Here is a 25,171-nt window from a genome sequence, read left to right on the forward strand (position 1 = left end):
AGTGGAGGGCTCAGAAGCTGTTGAACCAAGCTCTTGCCCCCATTTCTTGCCCCCACAAGAAGCAGCGTGGCTCAGTGGAAAGAGCCCGGGCTTTGGAGTCAGAGGTCATGGGTTCAAATCCTAGCTCTGCCAATTGTCAACTGTGTGACTTTGGGCAAGTCACTTCACTTCTCTGTACCTAAGTTACCTCATCTGTCAGCGTGGCTCGGTGGAAAGAGCCCGGGCTTTGGAGTCAGAAGTCATGGGTTCAGAGCCCGGCTCCCCACTTGTCAGCTGTGTGACTTTGGGCAACTCACTTCACTTCTCTAGGCCTCAGTTACCTCATCTGGAAAATGGGGATTAAGACTGTGAGCCCCCTGTGGGACAACCTGATCACTCTGTAACCTCCCCAGAGCTTAGAACAGTGCTCTGCACATAGTAAGTGCCAATAAATGCCATTATTATTATTATCATAAAATGGGGAGTAAGACTTTGGGCCCCCCGTGGGACAACCTGATCACCTTGTATCCCCCCCAGTGCTTAGAACAGTGCTTTGCACATAGTAAGCACTTAACAAATACCATCATTATTATTATTATTATTATTTCAATTTCAAAACCACCTTGTCAAAGGTAAAAGATAAAACTCAGGGCCAGGATCTATCTCCAGATAATTTCAGTGGCTCACAGTATCTCAGAGTACTGGGGTAGAAAGCAGGCAGATGGAGAGATAAAAAATGCTCATTTGATTTAATTACTAAACGCTGAACTGTTCAGGAAAGGAATGCAGTTTGGCTGCCTTGAAAATCAGAATACTGATTCTGGAGGATTTTCTTAAAATAACACTGGCATAGGTGCTTTCTTTGTTCAGCTTTCTTTGGAGTTGGGTAGCCCCACTTCTCCCCCTCAAGCTCTGCAGGGCTGCATCTTCGTGTCTCTCGCTGCCTGGCTGGGCTCTCTGTTCAAATTTCATCACTCTATTGAAGTCTCATTCTCTTTGGCTTCTTTCGAGCCTGAGCTGCTCAACCCCCCAGGGCTACGCTCAGCTGTCCCGCACAGGGCAAAAGAAAGGCAGAAGGACACTGACATCGATAACGTCTCCCTTAAATGTGTCTTAAGAGGGTCCATTAACCCCGTCAAGGTGGGCTTGAGGAGTCCTGAGGCTAAAAGCTTTGGGTCTGGCCTGGCTGAAGCCCTGGGCCTGGTCACAGGGGCCTGGAGGTTATCTGCAGGATTATCTGAACCGATCAGGCCAGCCCTTTCTTCCTTTCCCAGTTTCCTTTCTCTACCAGCGAGCTGCTGCAGTTCCCAAATTCCTTTCATGATCTTCCCAAGGGAGTCATATTCCTTAGATCCGGAGCAGGGAAGGAAGGGTGTGGGTTCCCTCTTGAGCAGAGGGAGTTGCTTACCTCTCCAGCAGGAAAAGGTGCGGGTACCAACTCCAGCAGCCCTCCCCTTCTCCCCTTCCACTCCACATCTTTCGCCCCTAGCCTCCAAAAGTCCAATCTTCTCCCTCAGCCCCAAACTCTGCTTCTGGCCTAGCCAACGGGCAGTTGCACCTTACTCCTGGCTCTAGCCAGCACCGGACAGCTCGGCTGGTGGTTGCCGTTTTTATCCCTTCCACGTTGGAGGTGAAGCCATGTGGGTTTCCTTCCTTGTGGGTGGTAACAGTATTCATTCAATGGTATTTATTGAGCGCTTACTGTGTGCAGGGCACTTTACTAAGCACTTGGGAAGTACAAGGCGGCAACATATAGAGACGGTCCCTACCCAACAACGGGCTCAGAGTCTAGAAGGGGGAGACAGACAACAAAACAAAACAAGAGTATCTGTGGGCATGTACAAGTTACAGGCCCACACGTGCTCCTATCCCCCCCAGCCCCACTTGGGGCTCACAGTAATCCCCATTTTACAGATAGGTAACTGAGGCACAGACAAGTTAAGCAACTTGCCCAAAGTCACACAGCAGGCAAGTGGCAGAGCCAGGCTTAGAACCCAGGTCCTCTGATTCCTAGGACTCTCTCCACAAGGCCACACTGTTGTCCCCACACTGGACTCACAGGAGGGAGAACGGGTAAACTGAATCCCCATTTTGCAGATGAGGAAACTGAGGCCCAGAGAAATAGTGGCTAGCGCAAGGTCACACAGGTAAGTGGTGGAGCTGGGATTAGAACCCGGGTCCTCTGAATCCCAGGCCCACGCTCTTTCCACTAGGCCACACTGCTTCTCAAAATCAAACGCCCTCCAGGAGGAGGAAACAACACAAAGGGCGCCTAAAGAACGGGACCTGCAAGCAGCTAATTTTATCAGCTTCTGGGACATGGACCAAAGCTGATCAAGGGGAGGTGTTCCCAGGTGAGGAGCCCTCCCACTTGATTTTAGAAAAAAGAGACCCTTTCTTTTTTTTATCTTTCTCTGGGTCCTTCTTTCTCCGTCTGGCCCATTGTAAGGCCCACAAAGCAATCCTATCTACTCTGCCCATCTGATTCTACCAGAGGGTATCAACTGCTAAATCAGCAGCCTACAGTGGTGAGCCGGAGCGACTCCATTTTGTCACTTGCAAAAAATGCTCTGTGTTATAAAATGGATTCACTCTTGCTCAGTGCAGCCATTTCTCTAGTGACTGTTCTTTGCCCCTGTGAACAACAGCATTAAAGGAGGAATTGGAGGAGGAACTGAACCGTCTTGCTGTTGGGCTGAAGAAAGACTGCCAGGTGTGTAAACTAGAGAAGCTATCTTGCAAAACAGCCCGGGGGGTGGGCACAGGGGGAAGAGTAGCTGTCCCCCAGGCTTTACCCTGAGACAGCAGGCGATTGAAGGGCAAAACAGGACCCACCACAACCCCTTGAAACAACCATGAGTGGATAAAAGGGGAAAAGAATAGGACCACGGCATGGTCAACATAAGCTAAGAACCGGATCTCGGTGGCAAAAAAACCTAAGATTTTCACCAGGGCTCCGAGCTGTAGGCAACCGGACTCCTCAAATCCCTCCAACTCGGAACCATCTATGCGAACTTTGGGAAAACAGGCAGACGGAGGGTTGTGAGAGAGAGACAGAGAGAGAGATAGTGTGTGTGTTTACCCCATTAATTAGATTAAGAACCGAATAAAGCTTTCCACTGCATACAGTGGTGGTTTGGTTTCACTTTGAACTTGTCATTGAGTACCTGACTAAAGTCTAGGCTCCATGGTGGAGGCCGGAGTGGGAGGGGAATCCTCAGAGACGGACCCACAGCCCTGCTGCCTGAGTGGTGGAGAAGTGAATCCCCAGAGACAGGCTCCTAGATTGAGCACCTGGCATCAGGGTGAGGTGGATTCTTAGAAATGGGCTCATAGATTGAGCCCCTGGATCCCCAGGGACGGGCTCATGACACAACTGACTTATCTTTGGATCTCTGAGCATGCCGAGCTGGGCGGGCATTGTACAGAAGATGGCATTGCCCTAGTGGAGTCTGATACAGCCCTGCTGCCTTCACAGACAGCCTGGACAGAGTCTCCACGCCGGCCACGGCGGCAGGTGACCGACTCAACTAGGTCCCTTAGGTGAAAGCCCAATGTTAACCTCCTTCACTCCCCTGGGGGATCCACAGAAGGCCTTATCTACGCCCAAGACCTTCTCAAAGAGACGTTTAAAAGGATGACGACTCCCGACTGTCCCGCTATCACTGGCCCCACCTGCCCAGTCCTCTGCCAAACCAGTTTGTAAGAAGCCACTTTCTAATGCTACAAGAGAGGCCGGTCAGAGATCTCATCCTCCAGGGGCTATTCCTTTGCCTTCTTCTCTGTCAAGCGCAAACTGTATGAGGAGCAGGTAGGAGTGGTGGGTTTCTCTGTCCCCTTTTCGCTAACCTCGGGGAAGCTGAATTATTTTGCTAGTTCAAATTAAACCTTTTCTATTTTCTTTTCTATTGGAAGGCTAGTCTGAGCCTCACTGGTTCCTCGTTTCCAGCTTTCACCTGGGTGCAATCAATACCCCTTCTTTAGGAGTGCTAGACTGGTCAGTGTGGTATTCACTCCATCATATTTATTGAGCGCTTACTGTGTGCAGAGCACCGTACTAACAGCAGCAGCCTGGGAGTCAGATGGTCATGGGTTCTAATCCCGGCTCCGCCATTTCTTGGCTGTGTGAGCTTGGGCAAGTCACTTCACTTCTCTGGGCCTCTCAGTTCCCTCATCTGTAAAATGGGGATTAAGACTGTGAGCCCTATGTGGGACAGGGACCGTGTCCAACCCGATTATCTTATCTCTACCCCACCGCTTAGAAAAGTGCCTGGCACATAGTAAGTGCTTAACAAATACCATAATTATTATTATTACAGTCAAACATCCAATCAGAAATCCTGTTTGAGATGGCACAGGAATTGCAGAGAAGGGAAGAGGCAATAGTACTGATTAACAACATTTCACGGCTAGAAGGGACTGTTCCAGGTCTAGTCAAGTTCTCAGCATTTTCTTTGAGAGATGGATAGTAGGTTCTGCCTTTTTCAATCTGTCAGTCGTATTTATTAAGTGCTTACTGTGTGCAGAGCACTGTACTAAGTGCTTGGGAGAGTACAACATAACAGAGTTGGTATGCACATTCCCTGCCCACAACAAGTTTAAAATCTAGAGGGAAGGTGTCTCTTGGTCTAACACTGCTAGGGGAAGGTGACTCTGGAGTTCTGCTTCCAGATTTGACATACGGACATGTTTTGTCTCTTGGCATGTAATCAATCCTATGGAAAGGTAGGCCAGAAAAGTAGGTTTTGTGATTTCGATCTGAATCTTCTCTTACATTCCCTTTTGAGTAAATTATTCTGAGAAAAATAATAGTTGCTGGCAATCATTTTCTCTTAGGCATGTACAGAATTTTCCTTTAAGCTTTGGTCAAATCTTTTAGTCCTTTTACATCTTCTGAAAGCCTTTTGTCTAGAAAAGGATTTTTATATTAGTCAATGAAAAACTTACACATCCTCCCCAATCCCCTAAAAGGGAGAAAATGTAAAAATCTGTAACCACATGGGCATCTGGGGTTCAATTACTGTATACCACAAAGCTCAAGCCCTATTTAAAAGCTAAAACTGCAATATTTGAAATGTATTTAGCTAGACAATCCTTCCAACAAATACAGTATATTTTTTACTGTACTTACTTACCTCTTACTTACCTCTCTGGTTAAAACAGCTAGGAAGCAGCCGTTGGTAATATCTGACGGTTCCATTTTGAAAAATTTACTAGCTGATGACTGTATTTCTGATACAGAGCACAGTGGAAGCACAGGAGGGCTAAGTCTGCAGAGAAAATGAGCAAACAAATCTGTGTGGTTGGACAATTCTAAACTGGGACAAGAACGCAAGCCACTAGCATCAATTCCTCTGCACAAATGATTGATCCTGAAGTCTCAGGACCTGGGCTCAACTGCATTCTTGACAGGCGCTCCTTTATTAACAATGATGGACTTCATCACCATTCCATCTCTCCATCACTTCACTCTCATCACAACCACTTAAGTGTTGTCACGACCACCACGATAACACTATCAACTTCTGATTAACTCCTTCACACAGTGCACTGCAGCAAGCACTTAATCGTTTAGATTTCAAATATCTCCACCCTCTTCTCCTTAGAAAGTTATCTGATTTTGGTTTGACTTGGTTCTCTCTTGTTTCTCCTCCCACCTCTCTGACCACTCCTTCTCTGTTTCATTTTCTAAATCCCCTTCACGCTTCATCTTCTAACGGGAGGGCGTCCCACCAGGCTCTGTGCCGGATCCCTCACTCTTCTCTTTCTTCACTTAATCTCTTGGGGAATTCATCCCCTGGCATGGCTTCAGCTTTGCAGGTGACTACCTCTCTTATCCTGAGCCCTTCCCAGCTACTGAATCACAGATCTCCTCTTGCATCCCGGTCATCTCCTCTTGGATGCCCACTAGCACCTCAAACTCATCTTGCCCAAAACTGAGCTTCTCAACTCCCCTCCTTTAATTCACCCCCACTTCCAAGCCACATGGACTTAATCTTCTGCTGCTGGTTGCACCTTGGGTCTCTCTCCCCATCGGACGGCCGCGAAACTATTCCAAGCGCTGACCGTCGCACACTGCAGTTCTCTGAGCCCTCTGGATCCCTTTCTACTGGACTACAATACCAACCCTCGAATCCTGCACCCACTCTCCTCCGTGTCACCGAGAAACCTCCATCCTCACCTGCTTTCTACCACCCTGGTGAGAAAGAGAAAAGCAACAGCAGCCACTGGGGCTGCGGTTGGGATTGTGGACTCTGAGTCACAAGGAGCCTGAATTTCTGCTCCTCTAGCCATGGTGCCTTACTGATCTTTTGTTCTGTCTTCATGTTGTCTTAGTATTTTGTTTCCTCTCTCCTTTTGGGGCTGTTGCCAGCCCCCTCAACCCCTGTTTGTTTTTAGATTATGAATCTGTGTCTAATTCACATCTTTATATTCCTTCCCAGTGCTTAATACAGAGGTTTGTACACAGTGAGGGCTCAATAAATTCAATTACTACTACTACTCATGCTAACTTCCTCATCTCTGTTGACAGCAGCCCCATCCTCTCTGTGAGCCAAGCCTGCAAACATCCTCTACTGCTATCATTCTGCTCCAACATCCAATCTACTGATAAAACCTGCTGACTTTTCCCACAAAAATCATCTCACAGATTTGCCTCTTCCCTTCCACCCATAAAGTCCCTGTGAGTGATCACTGTATCTATTGATTCACCACTGAATAGTAAGCAGCGGAATTCAGTGATGGCATAAGTTTTGAATGACCTTTGTACAGGTTTCCCATGTACAGACTGGCATATTATGGTTTTCCTCAGGCAACAGTGGTTGGGTTAAAGCACTGCTCTGTCTCTGTAAACTGGCAAAATCAGCTGTATTTCTTGTGCATATGCTCCCAGGTGCTTGTTTAAAAGATTTGCAAAAATGTTCAGAACCTGTTGAGTTGGAAGAGCCCTATGGCTGATCAGAAAACCATTCTTCCATCAACTTCCAAGTGGCATAGAAGCCATTGAACAGGAAAGGGCAGTCAGGATGCCTTCAATTCTGACCCTACCATTCATTTGGTATTGGGGTAGCCTCATGATCTTGATCAACTTTTCAGGGCAGTCAAATGTTTTACTAGTTGCCAGAGTCCAAGTATATTCTTAGTGTTGAATGCTTTGGTTAGGTCTACAGTTTCAAAATAGTGATTTTGGGCTCTCTCCGCCTCTCCTATCACTTTTGTGAGGCAAACAGCATGTCTGCTTTGCTGTGTCCTGATCAGAAACCTCACCACCATTTGCAGCGGACATGGTTAATGATGTTCTTCAGGGCCTGTCCTAAAGGACTCTGGCTAGGATCTGGCTTACAATGGAGAGGACTAAATTAACCAGGAAACTTTCACAGCTCACCCTCTCTCTCTCTCTCACCATTTTTCATGAAAATGGTGATGACATGAATGTCTCTGAAGCTCCACTGGATTTCGTATTTTGAAGAAAAAACTTTCGTAAGCAAGCAAAATTCACTCTCTTGATATAATCTGCAGGAACAATCCCTGGTCCAGATTCTTTTCCACTGTTCGTAATTTTGCTTCGAAGTAGTGATACTATTTATTAAGGTCTAGTCTATTTTGTGCAAAGCACCGCTTTTCTCCAGTTGGTCTCCAAACCTAAACCACCTTCCTGTGAAACACAAGATGATGCCCTCGACACAACCCTCTCAATTGAACTCAAGTCACTCATTTCCCTATCCCTTCACCAGTTTTGTACCGCTAACTCATAACCTTCGATCACTTCCGTCGTCCGCTTCCTTGGCTCCTGGGCACGGGCTACAGAGTGCTGATGGTGGAAATACAGATATGAGGCAACCTTTTCCACCTGATTCACACTCACCTGCTTTAAAACTCTGCCCTCTCCTCCTCCTGGCAACATTATTTCTTCATCCCTACTGACTCTATAGACTCTATCCTTATGGGCAGGTTATGTGTCCACTAATTCTCCCAAGTGCTTAGTTCAGTGCTCTGCAAATAGTAAGCACTCAATAAATACAATTGATTAACTAATTGATTGATTCCACTGTCCTTGCCAGTTGTTTCAAGGGTTTAACTCCTTCTTCAAGCCCCCTGTCCTCCTCCCTCCCTAATCTCCTGTCCTTATTAACCTGGGCACATACTTTATTGATAAAATTGTAACCATCAGGCTTGCTTTCCCTAACATCTCCCGTGCTACTCTCCAGTCCCTTTCCTGGACATTGTCCCTTCCTGGTTCTCCTCCTATCTCTCTGGCTGCTCATTCCAGTCTCTTTCACGGGCTCTTCCTTTTCCTCCCACCCCCAACTGTGGGAATCCTTCAAGGCTCAGTTCTCTGTCCCCTTTAATTCCCCATCTACACCCACTCTCTTGGAGAACTCATTCACTTCCAAGACTTCAACTACCACTGTTTGAAGATGATTACCAAATCTACTTCTCCAGCCGTTATCTCTCTCCTTCTCCGCAGTCTCGCATTTCCTCCTGCCTTCAGAGCATCTCCACCCGGATGTCCCTCTGACAACTCAAACTCAACATGTCCAACACCGATTTCCTCATCTTCCCACCCAAACCTTGTCCTCCCCATGACTTTCCCATTACTGCAGACAGCACCACCATCCTCTCTGTCTCACAAGCCTGTAACTTTGGCATTATCCTTGACTCATCTCTCTCATTCAACCCACATATTCAACAGGTCACCAAATCCTGTCGGTTCTATTCATTCAATCGTATTTATTGAGCGCTTACTGTGTGCAGAGGACTGTACTAAGTGCTTGGGAAGTACAAGTTGGCAACATATAGAGATGGTCCCTACCCAACAATGGGATCACAGTCTAGAAATCTTCACAGCATTGCTAAAATCTGCCCTTTGGATGCTCTGCAGCTGTAGATTCCTTTCTAGATTCAGTATCGGTTATTTCATTACCAGATTAAGGAAGTTTCTTTTGGCAATCTGTCCCTAATTAGGCACCACAGCACTAGACTGGGACTCAGGACACCTGGGTTCTAATTCTGGGTGTATGACCTTGGACATGTCCCTTAACTTCTCTATGCCTCATTTTCCTCATCTGTAAAACGGTGGTGACTTTGGTCGTAAGCCTCATGTGGGACAAGGATTGTTTCAGATTTAATTATTTGTACCTATAGTAAGCAACAGGAAGTGCTTAATAAATATTACTATCAGAGTTATCATTATGGCCATTACTTCGCTGCCCCTTTGTGACATCCATACAGAGAGAGAGAGGAGTGAGGTGGCGCCAAGGGGAGTGATTTTCTGACACTCAATACTGTAATAATTATTTTCTCTCACATTCAAGAGTACAGGTAAGAAAAGACAAAAGACACGAAAAAGGCCTCGGGCTGAATTTCCAAACAATAAAATCTGATTGTCTTACTTCATAAAAATATGCATCAAGGTGGATCGAAATAAAAGTTTTCTTACCTATAAGGTTGTATTTTACTCCCTTCTGCTCGGAATTCCAGTGCTTTTTTAATGACCACTTCATTTTCTTCTGGATAAACCGAACATGTGCAGTAGACAATTGCTTGTGCTTTGTTAACTGCATAAATTCAGTAAATTAAAAAAAATCAAAGTTAGTACAGCTTTACAAACTATAATTCTGCATAATATTCAACTTCTACCGTTGTAAAGAAAACATTTGAAAATTAAAACAGATCCTATATTCCACTCATTCCTTACCCTTAACTGCAAAGCTATTGAAGATCCACCCTCACCGTAGGTTTTCCTCAACCTGTTAGTGAGGGAACATTTTGCCAAACAGCTTCTAATTACCCTTAATAGTGAGGAAGAGGGAGGGTTTGATTTCATAACATTAACAGGTAACTGAAAGCCACATTTTAGTTACTAATTTCAACCCCTTCTAGGAGATGACTTCCTCATTACTTTGAACCTACCCCAAAATTTAGCACAGTACTTGGCACCATGGATATCAAATCTCACCTACAAACCAGAACTGTATATACTTATATAACTGTCTATATGTGCGAATTGATTTGAACTTCATCTGATTCATTTCCCCAGCAGTCCTTCTGGTGGAATTCTAGAAAATGGGTCATGAAATGCTTTGGAAGAGCAACCCTTGAATAATCAAGGGAACTGCCTAAGGGGAAACAGTGGGCCCACTTGAGCAGAGGCTAAAAAGGTAACCTCAGCTGTGACAGAGATAGCCAAGTGGTTTAATGAATTCTTTAGTTCACACTTTAACGAACAAAATGTTAGAGAGATGTTCCTCTGAGAAGAAGGAAAGGAACTGAGTCACGCTGTGCTGAGGACACAAATCTGTGAACAAATCAATAGGACTGGATGGCATCCACTTTGGAATTCTGAAGGAACTCAACAGAGAAATTGTGGAACTTCCGGGAATGTGTGCCAGCAATTGTTACTCTGACCACTATTCTACCGGATCGACATATTACCGATATAATTCCCGTCTAAAATGAGGATTCCAGAAGTGATTCTGAGACCAATCGATCAACCAATCGCATCGTTTGAGCATCTTGTGTGTGCAAAGCACAAACTAAGCGCTTGAGAAAATAAAATAGAAGGAAATGTAAAATGATTTCTTTATATGAATAAGGTCCCAAATAGAGTACGTAAGTGTAAAATAACGATAATAATAATAATAATGGCTTTTATTAAATGCTTACTCTGTCCCAGAAGGGAGGGAGAGACAGTAGGATGGGGAAAGAAGAGGATAGTCAGGGAAGGCTCCCTGGAGGAGATGTGATTTTAGCACGGCTTGGAAGATGGGGGACTCCTCTCAGGATTGCATTTTGAGAGTTTCTAGTACTCGGCTAAGGGAGGGAGGGTCAAGCAGAGGCATACCCGGGTTTGGGAGTCAGAGGTCATGGGTTCGAATCCCAGCTCCGCCACTTGTCAGCTGTGTGACCTTGGGCAAGCCACTTCTCTGTGCCTCAGCTACCTCATCTGTAAAATGGGGATTAAAACTGTGAGCCCCACGTGGGACAACCTCATCACTTTGTATCCCCCTGCACTTAGAACAGTGCTTTGCACATAGTAAGCGCTTAACAAATACCATCATTATTATTATACCCATTCCATTCCTAGCTTGGGTAATGGCTAGCGAGTGGAAGGCAATCTGCTACAAGGCAAAACTCATCTGTGCTGGGCAGCAGCAGCTTAGGAGAGAGTCCGCTCAAGTTTACGCGCGGAAGGCGGCAATGGCAAACCACGTCCGTATTTTTACCAAGAAAACTCTATGCGTAAACTACCAGAAAGATTGCAGATGATGGTTGGGCAGTCTGGGGGAGATGTGCCGATGGAGCTGCTATGGGTCGGAGACGACGCAACAGCATAAGAAAAGGTAAGAGGAAGATGGGGAGAGTGTTGGTCCGTCAGATGTGAAGAGGGAAGGAGTTTCAGGCATGAGTGGTGACATGAACAAGGTGGATTAAAGAGAGAGAGATGATAGAGAATCACAAACACTAGGAGTGTTCTCAGCATTAAATCCTGGCCGAAAGAACACCAGGAGTCACTTTAGGAGCCCTTGGATCCTGATCAGCCTCTGCTGACTCCGAAAGACCTCCAGTTCTTCTAAAGCAGGTCTGGAGATGCTCTTTCTCAGTGCTCCCCAATTTCTGCCCTCATCCCTGCCACCACCCTTTGAAGCCCAGGCGTCTCCTCAAAGGTGAAAGGGGTCCTCGGGGACTAGACTTGAACGCTCTTCTTAAGACTAAGGAAACTTGTGCGGAGAAACACTCCCTCCCCAACCTGTGGCTCTCCAAGTCTACATGTCTTCCCATCACCCAGAGCTTCTCCTCCAGTCCCTACCACAGGCAGACACCAAGATATGACACCTCAATAATGTATAATGGTTTCTTAATTTGGCAACAATGAAAACAATTCTGGTCCAAAAGTGTTATTCCTTAGATCTAAAACTCTTCCCCACAGATCCCTCTGTACTTCCCTGCAGCTGTCCTGCAGCTCAGATTCCTCTGGCTCTTCCCCGTCTTCTCTTGGAGCATCCTAGGTTCCAGTCTCACCCTCTCCGAGTCATTCCGAAGCAGGTTCTCACAGTCTTATTTCTTTCCCTTGGGCAGGAGCCTCGCTTTTCTGGAGTCCCAGCCTCTGGACCTTGAACTTCCAGGGGATTTTTTTCCCTCACCCAGGATCTTCTCTGATCCCTCCCTGTGTCTCACTCTCCCAGACATATTGCTTGCCAGCACCTTGCCTCCAAGATGGTTGAGGGTCTTCTCCGCCAACTACCTGACCACCCTACTTCCTTCCCAGTCCTTCTCCCAGATTGGCTCAGCTAATTATAATAATAATAATAATGACATTTATTAAGTGCCTACTATGTGCAAAGCACTGTTCTAAGCGCTGGGGGGATACAAGGTGATCAGGTTGTCCCACGGGGGGCTCACAGTCTTTATTCCCATTTTACAGATGAGGGAACTGAGGCCCAGAGAAGTGAAGTGACTTGCCCAAAGTCACACAGCTGACAATTGGCGGAGTCGGGATTTGAACCCATGACCTCTGACTCCAAAGCCTTTCCACTGAGCCACACTGAGGGCACCATGGAGTAACTTGCTTAGGTTATTCTTCCCCATCCAAAGTGTGGGGGCCACTGGAACCAGTCATCAGAATGTTAGAGGAGCGAAGTGTATGGGTTGGATGATACTGGGAAAGGATTATGGATTAAGTAATCAATCAATCAGTGGTATTTATTTAATGCTTACTGTTTGCACAGCACCCAATACCCTTACAAAAGACCGCTACAATTCCACTGGTAGACACTTTCCTTGACCACAAGGAGCTTACAGTGTGCAAGGGGAGATATATGTTACAATAGATTAGGGATAAGGGAAATAAAACAGTATAAGAATATTTACATAAGTATTGTGGGGATGAGGTGAATATCAAGGCTCTTAAGGGGTACACAGCAGAGTGTGTAGTTGATGCAGAGGGGAAAGCAGATAGGGGAAATCAAGAGCTTAGCCTGGGAAGACCTTTTGGAAGCGGCTTTAGAAGGGTTTTGAAGGTGGGGAGAGTGTTGGACGGTCGAATGTAAAGAGGGAGGGAGTTTTAGGTCTGAGGGAGAATGGGAGCAAGGAGTCAGTGGAAGGAGAGACAAGATCGAGGTACAGAGAGTAGGTTTGGATTAGAAAAGCAGAGTGCATGGTTGGGTTGGAGTAGCATATCAGTGAGGTTAGGTAGAGGAGAGAGAGCTGAGTGCTTTAAAACTGATGGTGAGGAGTTTCTGCTTAATGTGGAGATGGATGAACAACCATTGGAAGTTTTTGAGGAGCAGAGAGATGCGTGCAGAACAATGTCTTAGAAAAAAGATATGGACAGCATCCCTGAAGGAGAGTGAAGTATATATTGGAGAGGGGAGAGGTTGGAGGCAAGAGGTTAGACAAGGAGGCTATATTGTAAACTCCTTGAAAGCAAGGATCATGTCTACCAATATACAGTATTGTATTCTCTCAAGCAGTGTTCTACACAAAGTAAACACTCAATATATTACACTGATTGATTGATTGAAGCTGATGCTGTACTCAGATGTGGATATGATCAGACTAAGGGCATGTAGGATCATGCCCCACTTAGTCTCCATATCCCAACTACCAAATTGTCGACCTCAATACTACCCTTTCTACTGACGAACTCACTCACTCCACTACCTCTTGACTGATATCATGCCACTAACACAGAGCCCTGGATCACCTCCACAGTTTGCTTCCTTCACTCCTGTGTACGAGCCACAGAGCGCTGCTAACAGAAATACAGGTATCGGACCAACTTCATCCACACCCCCCTCAACCTCTGTCTGGCAAAATTATTTCTCCATCCTTAGAGACTCCCATCCCCATCAGCCTTGCCATTTGTTTCAGACATTTAACCCCCTCCTCAAACCCCCTCTCCCTATGCCCTTCCCCATCTCTTGCCCCTAATGACCTGGCTACATACTTTATTGAGAGAATTGAAACCACCAGGTATGATCTCCCTAAAATTTCCCCTGCTCCTCTCCAGGCCCCCTCTCCTCCTACCCCTTCTTCAACTCCCCCATCTTTCCCAGGAATATCTCTAGAGGAGAACCCCTGCCTTCTCTCAAAATCCGGCCCCCGTATCTGTACTAACCACCATATCCCTTCACACCTTATCAAACCATATGCTCCCTCCCTTCTTCCCTCTCTGACCACCATCTTCAACTATTCCCTCTCCAATGGCTTTGCCCCCTTTGTACTCAAACATACTCATTTCTTTCCAATCCTAAACAAACCCCTCTCCTTGACCCCTCCCACCCCCATCTCCCTGGTTATCATCCCATCTCGTTCCTATCATTACTCTCCAAACTCCTTGAGCAAGTTCTCTATACCCACTGTCTCTAGCTCCTGTCCTCCAATTCTCTCTTTGACCCCATTCAATCTGGCTTCCACCCCCTTCACTCCACAGAAACTGCCCTCTCAAAGGTCACAAATGATCTCTTTCTTGACAAATCCAATGGCTTCTACTTCAGTCTTATCCTCCTCAACTTCTCAGCTGCGTTCAACACTGTCGACCACCCCCTTCTCCTGGAAACAGTGTCCAACCATTTCAATGGAATGGAGGGGATGTAACTGGACTCCGTAGGGTCCAGAGTGAAGTTGGAGGAGAGGAAGTGGAGGCAACCACTCAATCAATCAATGGTATTTACTAAGCACTTACTGTATGCAGAGCACTTTACTAAGTGTTTGGGGGAGTCCAGTATAAGAGTTGGTAGACACATTACCAACTCAAGGATCTTACAGTCTAGAGGGGAAGACAGACATTAAAATAATTTATGCATATGTACATAAATGCTGTGGGGCTGAGGGTCGGGTGAATAGCAATCAAGTGCTTAGAGTTTAGACAGGTGTACTCTCCCCAAGAGCTTAGTACAGTGCTTTGCACACAGTAAGCACTCAATGAATACGATTGAATGAATGAATGAATGGTAGGAAGGAGACAGGGCAATAGCTGGAGAGTGCAGTGGGATTAAAGGATTTTTTTACGATAGGAGATATGTGGTGTGTTTGAAAGCAAGAGGGAAGAAGCTATTTTAGAATGAGCAATTGAAGATGGCAGTCAGGAAGGGGAAAAGTGTGGGTGCAAGTGTTTTATTAAGGTGTGAAGGGGCAGAAGCGCAGGTAAAGGGGGTATATTTTGAGAGGAGATGGAAGATCTCCTCTCAGGAGATGGCTGAGAAGTATGAGAGAATAAATAATAATAATAATGATGGTACTTGTTAAGCGCTTACTATGTACCAAGCACTGTTCTAAGCGCTGGGGTAGATACAAGGGTAATCAGGTTGTCCCATGTGGGGCTCACAGTCTTAATCCCCATTTTACAGAGGAGGTAATTGAGGCCCAGAGAAGTGAAGTGACTTGCCCAAAGTCACACAGTGGCAGAGCTGGGATTAGAACCCACGACCTCTGACTCTCAAGCCCATTCTCTTTCCACTAAGCCACACTTTGGGAGGGTGGGAGTAGAACTGTGCCTAGTGGGTAAGGAGGAAGACCAAATGGGGCATAATGGTCTAGAATAAGTAGAGAGAGTCAGTAGATCAGAGGTCTCTGTGGGGGAATAATAATAATGATGGCATTTGTTAAGTGCTTACTATGTGCAAAGCACTGTTCAAAGCGCCGCGGTTGGTACAAGGTAATGAGGTTGTCCCACTTAGGGCTCACAGTCTTGATCCCCATTTTACTGATGAGGTAACTGAGGCACAGAGAAGTGTAGTGACTTGCCCAAAGTCACACAGCTGACAAGTGGTGGGGCCGGGATTTGAACCCAAGACCTCTGACTCCCAAGCCCGGGCTCTGGCCACCGAGCCACGCTTGGGTTTTGCCAGGAAGGGGATGTGCAACTGAGGTCAGAGCTATTTGTTCGCTCCAAATAGCTGAAGTGCCTCACTGGTAATCCGTGCCGCTGCCCAATCTCACCACCTTGGGTCCATGAGCCCTGCCTTGCTCTAACCCAGCAGGAACGACGGACGCAATGGCAGCATTACCTCTCTACAAAATCCAGAAATTTGGGATAATAAGATTAGAACCCAGGTCCCCTGACTCCCAAGTCTGGTAGGGTATAGCAAAGCAGTATAGCCCTCAGATTCAAAACCTCCAAAATTCCCATTTTGGGAAGACTGCATTAAAATCAACTCACATTGCATTGCATGTTTTAGCTGATCAAGTTGCTCCTGGACAAGTACATGGAGTTTCTCTTCTGCTATTGACCCCTGAGAGAGTTCTTTGAGCAATACAGAATCTACATGAGAAAAACAATAAATACATTTTGGAATGTTGCTTGGTTTTTGTTTCGTTAGTATTAGCGGTAGTTACTTAATTATCAATATCTTTCTAGGAAATTCCAAAAGGATAGTGAAGGTTGAATTCATTAAATTGAAGCCCTCCCCCTGAGAAACAGTGCTGTATAGTTCACTATTAATTGGATTATACCCAACAGTTATTTTCCCTTTCCCCTTTCCTGCTGTTTATGTTCACATACTGTTGAATTGGCCATACTTAAAAATTCATGAAAATTTAGCTCCTTTGGGTTGTTTTAATTAAACAAAAAAATCAAATGAAAATATTAAGTTGTAGATAATCATATTGTTAACTGGGGAAAAAAGCAAAGGTTAGTTGCCAAGAAATTTTAAGCTATGAGAAAAACAATTCCAAAAGTCTTAGCTCACTTTGGGTCCCCGAGATTTTTTTCATTTAACTTCTAACTAGCTAAAATAGAGCTAAAGCACAGCCATGGCCTTATGTCTGCTTAATAAATTGCCAAACATCAGCTTGTAATTAATTACCAACGCTCTCTTCCACCTCCCAAAGAAGAGAAGCTCATCATGAGTGCACCAAAGGCCTAAACAGTGGCATCTCTTGTCTGGTCTTATGCTGTTGGGTAGTCGCCGACGCATAGCGACTCTGTGGACACCTCTCTCCCAGAAAAACCCCACTTCCATCTGCAATCATCCTGGTAGCATATCCAAAGAGTTTTCTTGGTAAAAATGTGGAAGTGGTTTGCCACTGCCATCTTCCGCGCAGTAAACTTGAATCTCTGCCCCTGACTCTCTCCCATGACGCTGCTGTCCGGTACAGGTGAGTTTTGACATATAGCAGATTGCCTTCCACTCACTAGCCATTGCCCAAGCTAGGAACGGAATGGCTGTGCTACGCCTCTTCTTGACTCTCCCTCCCATAGCCGAGACGGTTAGAGTACTGGAAACTCTCCGGATGCTATCCTGATAGGGGAAATGGCATCTCACAGATCGGGAATTGGAAAGCCATGGTTCTTGAACCATACTTGGCTCTTCTTGATATCAGATATGGTTCTGGAGCATATGCTCTAATGGACTCGGCACTGTGAGAGTGGTGTCATTAGTTTTCCCCTCAAAACCTTTGGGGCAGGAAATAGCTGGTCTACCCTGCTTCTTTGAGCCAGATAGGGGCCAAAGGGAACCATTTTGGCAGCTTCACTTCATGTTCTCTGTCCCCAAACTGGGGATCACTGAGGTTCCCATTATCTTCACCGTATGGCAGGATAAGCTAGCACTTCATCCCATCCTCTTTTCTCTCCACCCAGACCCCAGGAGGGCAATCCACCCTCTTCCAAGATGACAAACTGCCCACCACGAGTGCTGCTTTGTCTGTCTGCTGAAACCACGAGCAAGCCACAGTAGTAACAAGGTGAGCCAGGCCACACTGAACAGCGCCGGCGACTGCTTATTCCCATGGGCCGGGGGCAGGAGAAGCCCAGAGCTGGCTGCCATGCCCACTGACCTGTTCTCCTATTCCTTGAAGAAAAGGAAGGTTTGGCCCCACAACTGCACCAGATTGGCAGATGTAGCAGGCGGAGGGTGAGTGAGAATTGCTTAACGTTGCTTCTGCTGCTGCCGCAAACCACTTTAAGGCCTGCTAAGCCATAGTGTGACCAGGTAAGCAATAGGCTTCAACGACAGGGACTTGTGCCATCCCTTTCTTCTCCTTGGTGCAAGGAAGCATTCAATTCCAAGAAGTTGGCTTTCTCCCTCCTTCCCCCTCCCACCTACGTACAAGCACGGTTGTTTCAATTTCAGTTAATTAAAAGTATTTATTGAGCACCTTATATGTGCAGGGTATTTAACTAAGCGCTTGACAGAGAACTGAATTTGTAGATATGGTTTCTGCTAAGCCATAGTGTGACCAGGTAATCAATAGGCTTCAACGACAGGGAATTGTGCCATCCCTTTCTTCTCCTTGGTGCAAGGAAGCACTCCATTCCAAGAAGTTGGCTTTCTCCCTCCTTCCCCCTCCCACCTACGTACAAGCACAGTTGTTTTAATTTCAGTTAATTAAAAGTAGTTATTGAGCACCTTATATGTGCAGGGTATTTAACTAAGCGCTTGACAGAGAACTGAATTTGTAGATATGGTTTCTGCTAAGCCATAGTGTGACCAGGTAAGCAACAGGCTTCAACGACAGGGAATTGTGCCATCCCTTTCTTCTCCTTGGTGCAAGGAAGCATTCAATTCCAAGAAGTTGGCTTTCTCCCTCCTTCCCCCTCCCACCTACGTACAAGCACGGTTGTTTTAATTTCAGTTAATTAAAAGTATTTATTGAGCACCTTATATGTGCAGGGTATTTAAGCGCTTGACAGAGAATTGAATTTGTAGATATGGTTTCTGCCTTAAAAAGGTTTACAATCTAGTGGGGAAAAACAAATACTAGTGCTTTGCACATAGTAAGCGCTTGATAAATGCCATCATTATTATTATTATACTAAAATAAATTACAGGAAGGAGGAACCAAGAAAATATAAAGATTTGTTCTTAAGTTCTATGAGGGGGAATGAATACTTGAGTTCTTTAAACTCCTCATGGGTAGGGATAGGGTTTACTAACTCTATTGTGTTTTCCTCTCCCAACCGCTCAATTTGGTGCTCTGTACAGAGTAGGTGCTCAATAAATACCATTGATTGTAAGCTCGTTATGGGCAGGGAATGGGTCTGCTAATCCTGCTGTACTGTACTCTGCCAAGCACTTAGCACAGTGCTCCGCACATAGTAAGCACTCGATAAATACCTTCGATTGATTTATTAGGAACTCCAGAAGTGGCACTACTAATAATAATTATGCTGTTTGTTAAGTGCTTAAGTGCCAGACACTGTACTAAGCACCAGAGAAGCAGCGTGGCTCAATGGAAAGAGCGCAGGCTTCGGAGTCAGAGGTCATGGGTTCAAATCCCAGCTCCGCCACTTGTCCAGCTGTGTGACTTTGGGCAAGTCGCTTTACTTCTCTGGGCCTCAGTTCCCTCATCTGTAAAATGTAGATTAAGACTGTTAGCCCCACGTGGGACAAACTGATCACCTTGTATCCTCCCCAGAGCTTAGAACAGTGCTTTGCACAAAGTAAGCGCTTAACACATGCCATCATTATCATTATACAAGCAAATCGGGTTGGATACAGTCCCTAACCCACACCAGACCTCGCAGTCTTAATCCCCATTTTACAGATGAGGTAACTGAGGCGCAGAGAAGTGTAATAACTTGACCAAAGCCACAAAGCAGACAAGTGGCACAGTCAGGATTAGAACCCATGACCGTCTGGCGCCCGGGCCCATGCTCTATCCACTACGCCATGCTGCTGGGGGAAATGGAAATAGATCGGGAAATAGATCAATCAATCAGTGGTATTCACTGATAACTTCACGCGTACTAAGCGCTTGAGAGAGTACAATACAACAGAGTTGTTAAAAACAATCCCTCCTGGAAGAGATATGATTTCAAAAAGGCCTTACTCTGTTCTGAGGCCTCTTCTATTCTCCATTTACACCTATTCCCTTCCGGAAATCATCAGCTCCAACAGCTTCAACTGTGATCTCTACATGAGTGAATCCCAAATCAATCGTTCCCGTCCCAATCTCTCCGCTTCCCTGCGCTCTCGTATGCCCCTCGAGACCTCTCTACTTGGTTGTCCTTCCGACGCCTCAAGCTCAACATGTCTAAAACCCTCTTCTCTCCATGACTGTCCCATTTCTACTGACAACACCTCCATCCTCCCTGTCTCACAAGCCCATAATCTTGGAATTCTCCTTGATTCTTCTTGCAACCCGCACATTCAGGCAGTCATCAAATCCTGGCAGTTCTTTCTTCAGAACATCTCTAGAATCTACCCTGGCCTTCCCATCCAAAATGCCACCACACTGGTCCAAGAACTTGTCATATCCTATCTCAACTAATGATTCAGCCTCCTTGGTGATCTCCTTGCCTCTTAGAATCACCCCTCTCCAATCCACACTTCACTCTACTGTCCAGATTAATTTTCTTAAACATACTTCTGTGCACGTCTCCTTACTCCTCAAAACCTCCAATGGTTCCCCATCCACCCCCAACATCACACAGAAACTCATCTCCATTGGTTTTAAGGCACCCAATTACCTCTATCCCTATTACGTATTCTCGTCCTCTCCCACTGAGCCCTCACAATTTGCTTCTCTTATATTAAACACCTCATTCTCATCTCTCTTGCTGTCAGTTCCCTCCTTCCTGAAGTTTTCTTCCACTTAATATCTGACAAACCACTACTCTCTTCACCTTTTTTTAATGGTATTGGTTAAGCGCTTCCTCTGTGTCAGGCAATGCTCTAATCACTGGGGTAGTTACAAGGTAATCAGGTTGGACGCAGTCCCTGTCCCACAAGGGGCTCACAGTCTTAATCCTCATTTTACGGATGAGGTAACTGAGGCACAGAAAAGTGAAGTGACTTGCCCAAGGCCACACAGCAGACAAGTGGTGGAGCCAAGACTAGAACCCAGGTCCTTCTGATTCCCAGGTTCATGCTCTAGCCATGTTTCTTCAAAACTCTTCTAATATTACACCTCTTCCAAAAAGCCTACCCTGACCAGTCTTTCATTTCCCCCATCTTACCATCTTATTTTCCTTCTCATTCATTCATTCAGTCGTATTTATTGAGAGCTTACTGTGTGCAGAGCACCGTACTAAGCACTTGGGAAGTACAATTCGGCAACATATAGAGACGGTCCCTACCCAACAACGGGCTCACAGTCTAGAAGGGGAAGACAGACAACAAAACACGTAGACAGGTGTCAATACCAACAGAATAAATAGAATTATAGATATATACACATATACAGATATATACATATTCTCCACTGCACTACACAAGCACTTATAAACTCACCCTACCACTGACCACCACAGTATTTTATAAATACCTTCTATTTGGTGGCTTCCTCTACCTGTAATTTATCTTAATGTCTGACTCCCCCACTAGACTGTAAGATCTCTGAAGTCAGGGATTGTGTCTACTTACTCTGATGTACTCTCCCAAGTATGTAGTACAGTGGTCTGCACAGAGTAAGTGCTCAATAAATACAGTTAATCAATTTATTGTTTTTTCTGTTTGCAGTGCACTTGGGAGAGCGCAATATAACAGAGTCGGTAGACATATTCCCTGTCTACAACAAGTTTACAGTCTAGAGGGGGGGACAGACATTAATTCATTCACTCAATCACAGAAATAAATAAATTACAGAAACATACAGAAGTGCTGTTGGGATGAGGGAGGGACAAATAAAAGGGGCAAATCCAAGAACAAGGATGATGAAAGGGAGTGGGAGAAGGGAAAATGAGAGCCTAGTTGGGGAAGGCCTCTTGGAGATGTGCTTTTAATACGGCTCTGAAGGTAGGGAGAGTGATCATCTGTCAGATATGAAGAGGGAGGGCATTCCAGGCCAGAGCCAGGATGTGGGCAAGGGGTAATATTTAACTGCAATTGATTTTAATATCTCCCCGGCTAAAATGTAACCTTCTAGAAGGCTGGGATTGTGTCTATTTATTCCATTCCACTCTTTCGAGGGATCTGCATAGAGAAAGCATTCAATAAATACCACTGATTGATTGATGATTATTGGAGGGGACCATGGGATCTAAAGAGGCCTTTAGTGAAGGGGAGACTTGATGTCTCTGAGCTACACTTGAAGCCCTTTGAGGGCAGAGAGCATTTTTATTATCTCTTTGTGCTCTCCCTAATGTTCAGTTCAGAACAAAAAACACTTAATACTCAATAAAGAAAATGCTCAATAAATACCACTGATTGCGGATGAAGGGAAGCAGAGTGGGAATAAATGATTTTAACAGTTGAGGAGTTAAGATTAAAGGCGCAAGCAAAAGGGATGAATTTAGAAAGCAGTCAGGAGGTCTTCTCTTGAGAAAAAGGTAGGAAACAAAAGAGAGATGAGGACGCTGTTTTGTTTTGTTCTCTGTCTCCCCCTTCTAGACTGTGAGCACTGTTGGGTACGGACCGTCTTTATATGTTGCCAATTTGTACTTCCCAAGTGCTTAGTCCAGTGCTCTGCACACAGTAAGTGCTCAATAAATACGATTGATTGATTGATTTCCCACGTCCATCCCAAACCTGGAACTCCCTCTTCCTATCTGACAGTATCTTGAGTTTGACATGAATGTGAGCTGCTTCTGGGGTCCCTCGCAGTCACTTCCCACCTCAAAAATCTCCAGTGGCTGCCTGTCAACCTACGCATCAAACAAAAACTCCTCACTCTCGGCTTCAAGGCTGTCCATCCCCTCGCCCCCTCCTACCTCACCTCCCTTCTCTCCTTCTCCAGCCCATCCCGCACCCTCTGCTCCTCTGCTGCTAACCTCCTCACCGTGACTCGTTCTCACCCGTCCCGCCGTCGACCCCCGGCCCACGTCCTCCCCCTGGCCTGGAATACCCTCCCTCCGCACATCCGCCAAGCTAGCTCTCTTCCTCCCTTCAAAGCCCTACTGAGAGCTCACCTCCTCCTAGAGGCCTTCCCAAACTGAGCCCCCTTTTTCCTCTCCTCCTTCCCCTCCCCACAGCACCTGTATATATGTTTGTTCAGATTTATTACTCAATTTATTTTACTTGTACATATTTACTATTTTATTTATTTTGTTATTGATGTGCATATAGCTTTAATTCTATTTGTTCTGACGACTTTGACACCTATCTACATGTTTTGTTTTGTTGTCTGTCTCCCCCTTCTAGACAGCGAGCCCGTTGTTGGGTAGGGACCGTCTCTCTATGTTGCCGACCTGTACTTCCCAAGCGCTTAGTACAGTGCTCTGCACACAGTATGCGCTCCATAAATAGGACTGAAGGAATGAATGCTGGCAAGCATAAGAGGAAGTGATTGAGAATACGACAGCCTCGAGAACTTGTCTCCCATCCCTGGCCTCAGCTACCTCCGTCCCATTTCCCCCAGGTCTAGGCATAAAAACAAAGACTAGGCTCATTAGACCTGGTAGTGACATTAGGTTTCTCCTAAATTGTTCCTTAAAATGGTTGAGATCCATTCGGACTCAATGGACCACGATGGCTCCTCAGGCAGCATCTTCGAGGAGACTTCTGCTAAGTCAGCCTCTCTTGGGCTATGTACTCAAGAGTGGACAGAAATTCAAGGCCCAACCCTCAAAGGCACTTGGACCTTCCACTGAGACGCAGCGTAGCTCGGTGGAAAGAGCACGGGCTTGGGAGTCCCAGGTCATGGGTTCAAATCCCAGCTCCGCCCCTTGTCAGCTGTGTGACCTTGGGCAAGCCACTTAACTTCTCTGTGCCTCAGTTACCCCATCTGGAAAACGGGGATTAAGACGTGGGACAACCTGATCACCTTGTATCCCCCAGTGCTTAGGACAGTGCTTTGCACATAGTAAGCGCTTAACGAATACCATCATTATTATTATTACTATTTACCATTCCCCTCTCAGGTAGTCTCTGCCGCTCCGTCTCCTCCACAGGGTACATCTGCTTCTCAGCCTCAGCTGTAACATGGACTCTTTCTTGTGCTGCTTCCTCTCTCCAGAGTTCAGCCTCCTCCTACTCCTGTCTGAGCTGAGCTTCCACTTCCTACACCTCCAAAATTTGGAACTCAGTTCCTGCTCCTTGGACCAAGAAGATTAGGGCCCTTCTGGAACAGAGGCCTGGGCTTCCCTTAATATGAGGGGGGTGTAACTGATCAGTTTTCCTCTGGCATAAATCAACAAGCTCAGCTTTCCACCTTGTATTGATGGCCCATGTTGCTTCTGGCGGAGCTACTGGCTTGTCCGGATGCTTTCCTTACCCTGTGGCTCAGCCAGTCAGTCAGTCAACTGAATTTATTGACTGCTTACTATATGCAGAGCACTTTACTAAGTGCTAGGGAGAGTACGCTATAACAATGTAACAGACACATTCCCTTCCCACAAAAGCTTACAGTCTAGAAGGGGAGACAGACATTAATATAAATAAATTACACATACAAATAAAAACTTCAAAGCTACCTCTTTTGCCCAATAACTACAAAGCAAGATGTTATAGCTGTGCAAACAAAAAAAAGGAAAAAAATTCCTCATTTTCTTCTAAAATATTTCACTTCACTTGCAGAGAAGCAGCGTGGCTCAGTAGAAAGAGCCCGGGCTTTGGAGTCAGAGGTCAGGGTTCAAACCCCGGCTCCGCCAATTGTGAGCAGCAGCGTGAGAAAAAAATTCCTCATTTCTTTCTAAAATATTTCACTTCACTTGCAGAGAAGCAGCATGGCTCAGTGGAAAGAGCACGGGCTTTGGAGTCAGGGGTCATGGGTTCAAATCCCGGCTCTGCCAATTGTCAGCTGTGTGACTTTGGGCAAGTCACTTCACTTCTCTGGGCCTCAGTTCCCTCATCTGTAAAATGGGGATTAAGACTGTGAGCCCCTCGTGGGTAGGGACTGTCTCTATATGTTGCCAACTTGTACTTCCCAAGTGCTTAATACAGTGCTCTGCACACAGTAAGCGCTCAATAAATGATTGATTGACTGATTATTATTATTATTGCAAAATTCATTGATTTGATCTACCTTACCTATTTGATGACACTGCTCTCTAGTGACACCCAGTGGTGTACGGTATTATTGCGCATTATTATTATCAAAAGCCCCTAATTCCAATTCATTCATTCATTCAATCGTATATATTCATTCACTCATTCATTCAATCGCATTTATTGAGGGCTTACTGTGTGCACAGCACTGTACTAAGCGCTTACTGTGTGCAGAGCACTGTTCTAAGCGCTGGGGAGGTTACAAGGAGATCAGGTTGTCCCACGGGGGGCTCACAGTCTTAATCCCCATTTTACAGATGAGGGAACCGAGGCCCAGAGAAGTGAAATGACTTGCCCAAAGTCACACAGCTGACAATTGG

The 25,171-nt window shown here is 45.7% G+C and overlaps 1 protein-coding gene across 3 annotated transcripts in view; it reads right to left on the minus strand.

The window, feature by feature from the left end:
* The window catches only part of NSUN7 (NOP2/Sun RNA methyltransferase family member 7), a 72,879-nt gene that overhangs the window by 950 nt on the left and 46,758 nt on the right, over window positions 1–25,171 (minus strand). For 2 of the 3 annotated variants that reach the window (XM_038752960.1, XM_038752962.1), the window contains 3 exons: window positions 16,142–16,243; window positions 9,419–9,536; window positions 5,126–5,249 (listed from right to left, as the gene is read on the minus strand). In XM_038752960.1, the coding sequence (XP_038608888.1) occupies window positions 5,126–5,249; window positions 9,419–9,536; window positions 16,142–16,243 (344 nt within the window). The remainder of the gene's footprint in view (window positions 1–5,125; window positions 5,250–9,418; window positions 9,537–16,141; window positions 16,244–25,171) is intronic. The other variant, XM_038752961.1, reaches the window with a different exon arrangement.

The sequence above is a fragment of the Tachyglossus aculeatus genome, chromosome 10 (assembly GCF_015852505.1).
Source record: "Tachyglossus aculeatus isolate mTacAcu1 chromosome 10, mTacAcu1.pri, whole genome shotgun sequence".
NCBI classification, from domain to species: domain Eukaryota; kingdom Metazoa; phylum Chordata; class Mammalia; order Monotremata; family Tachyglossidae; genus Tachyglossus; species Tachyglossus aculeatus.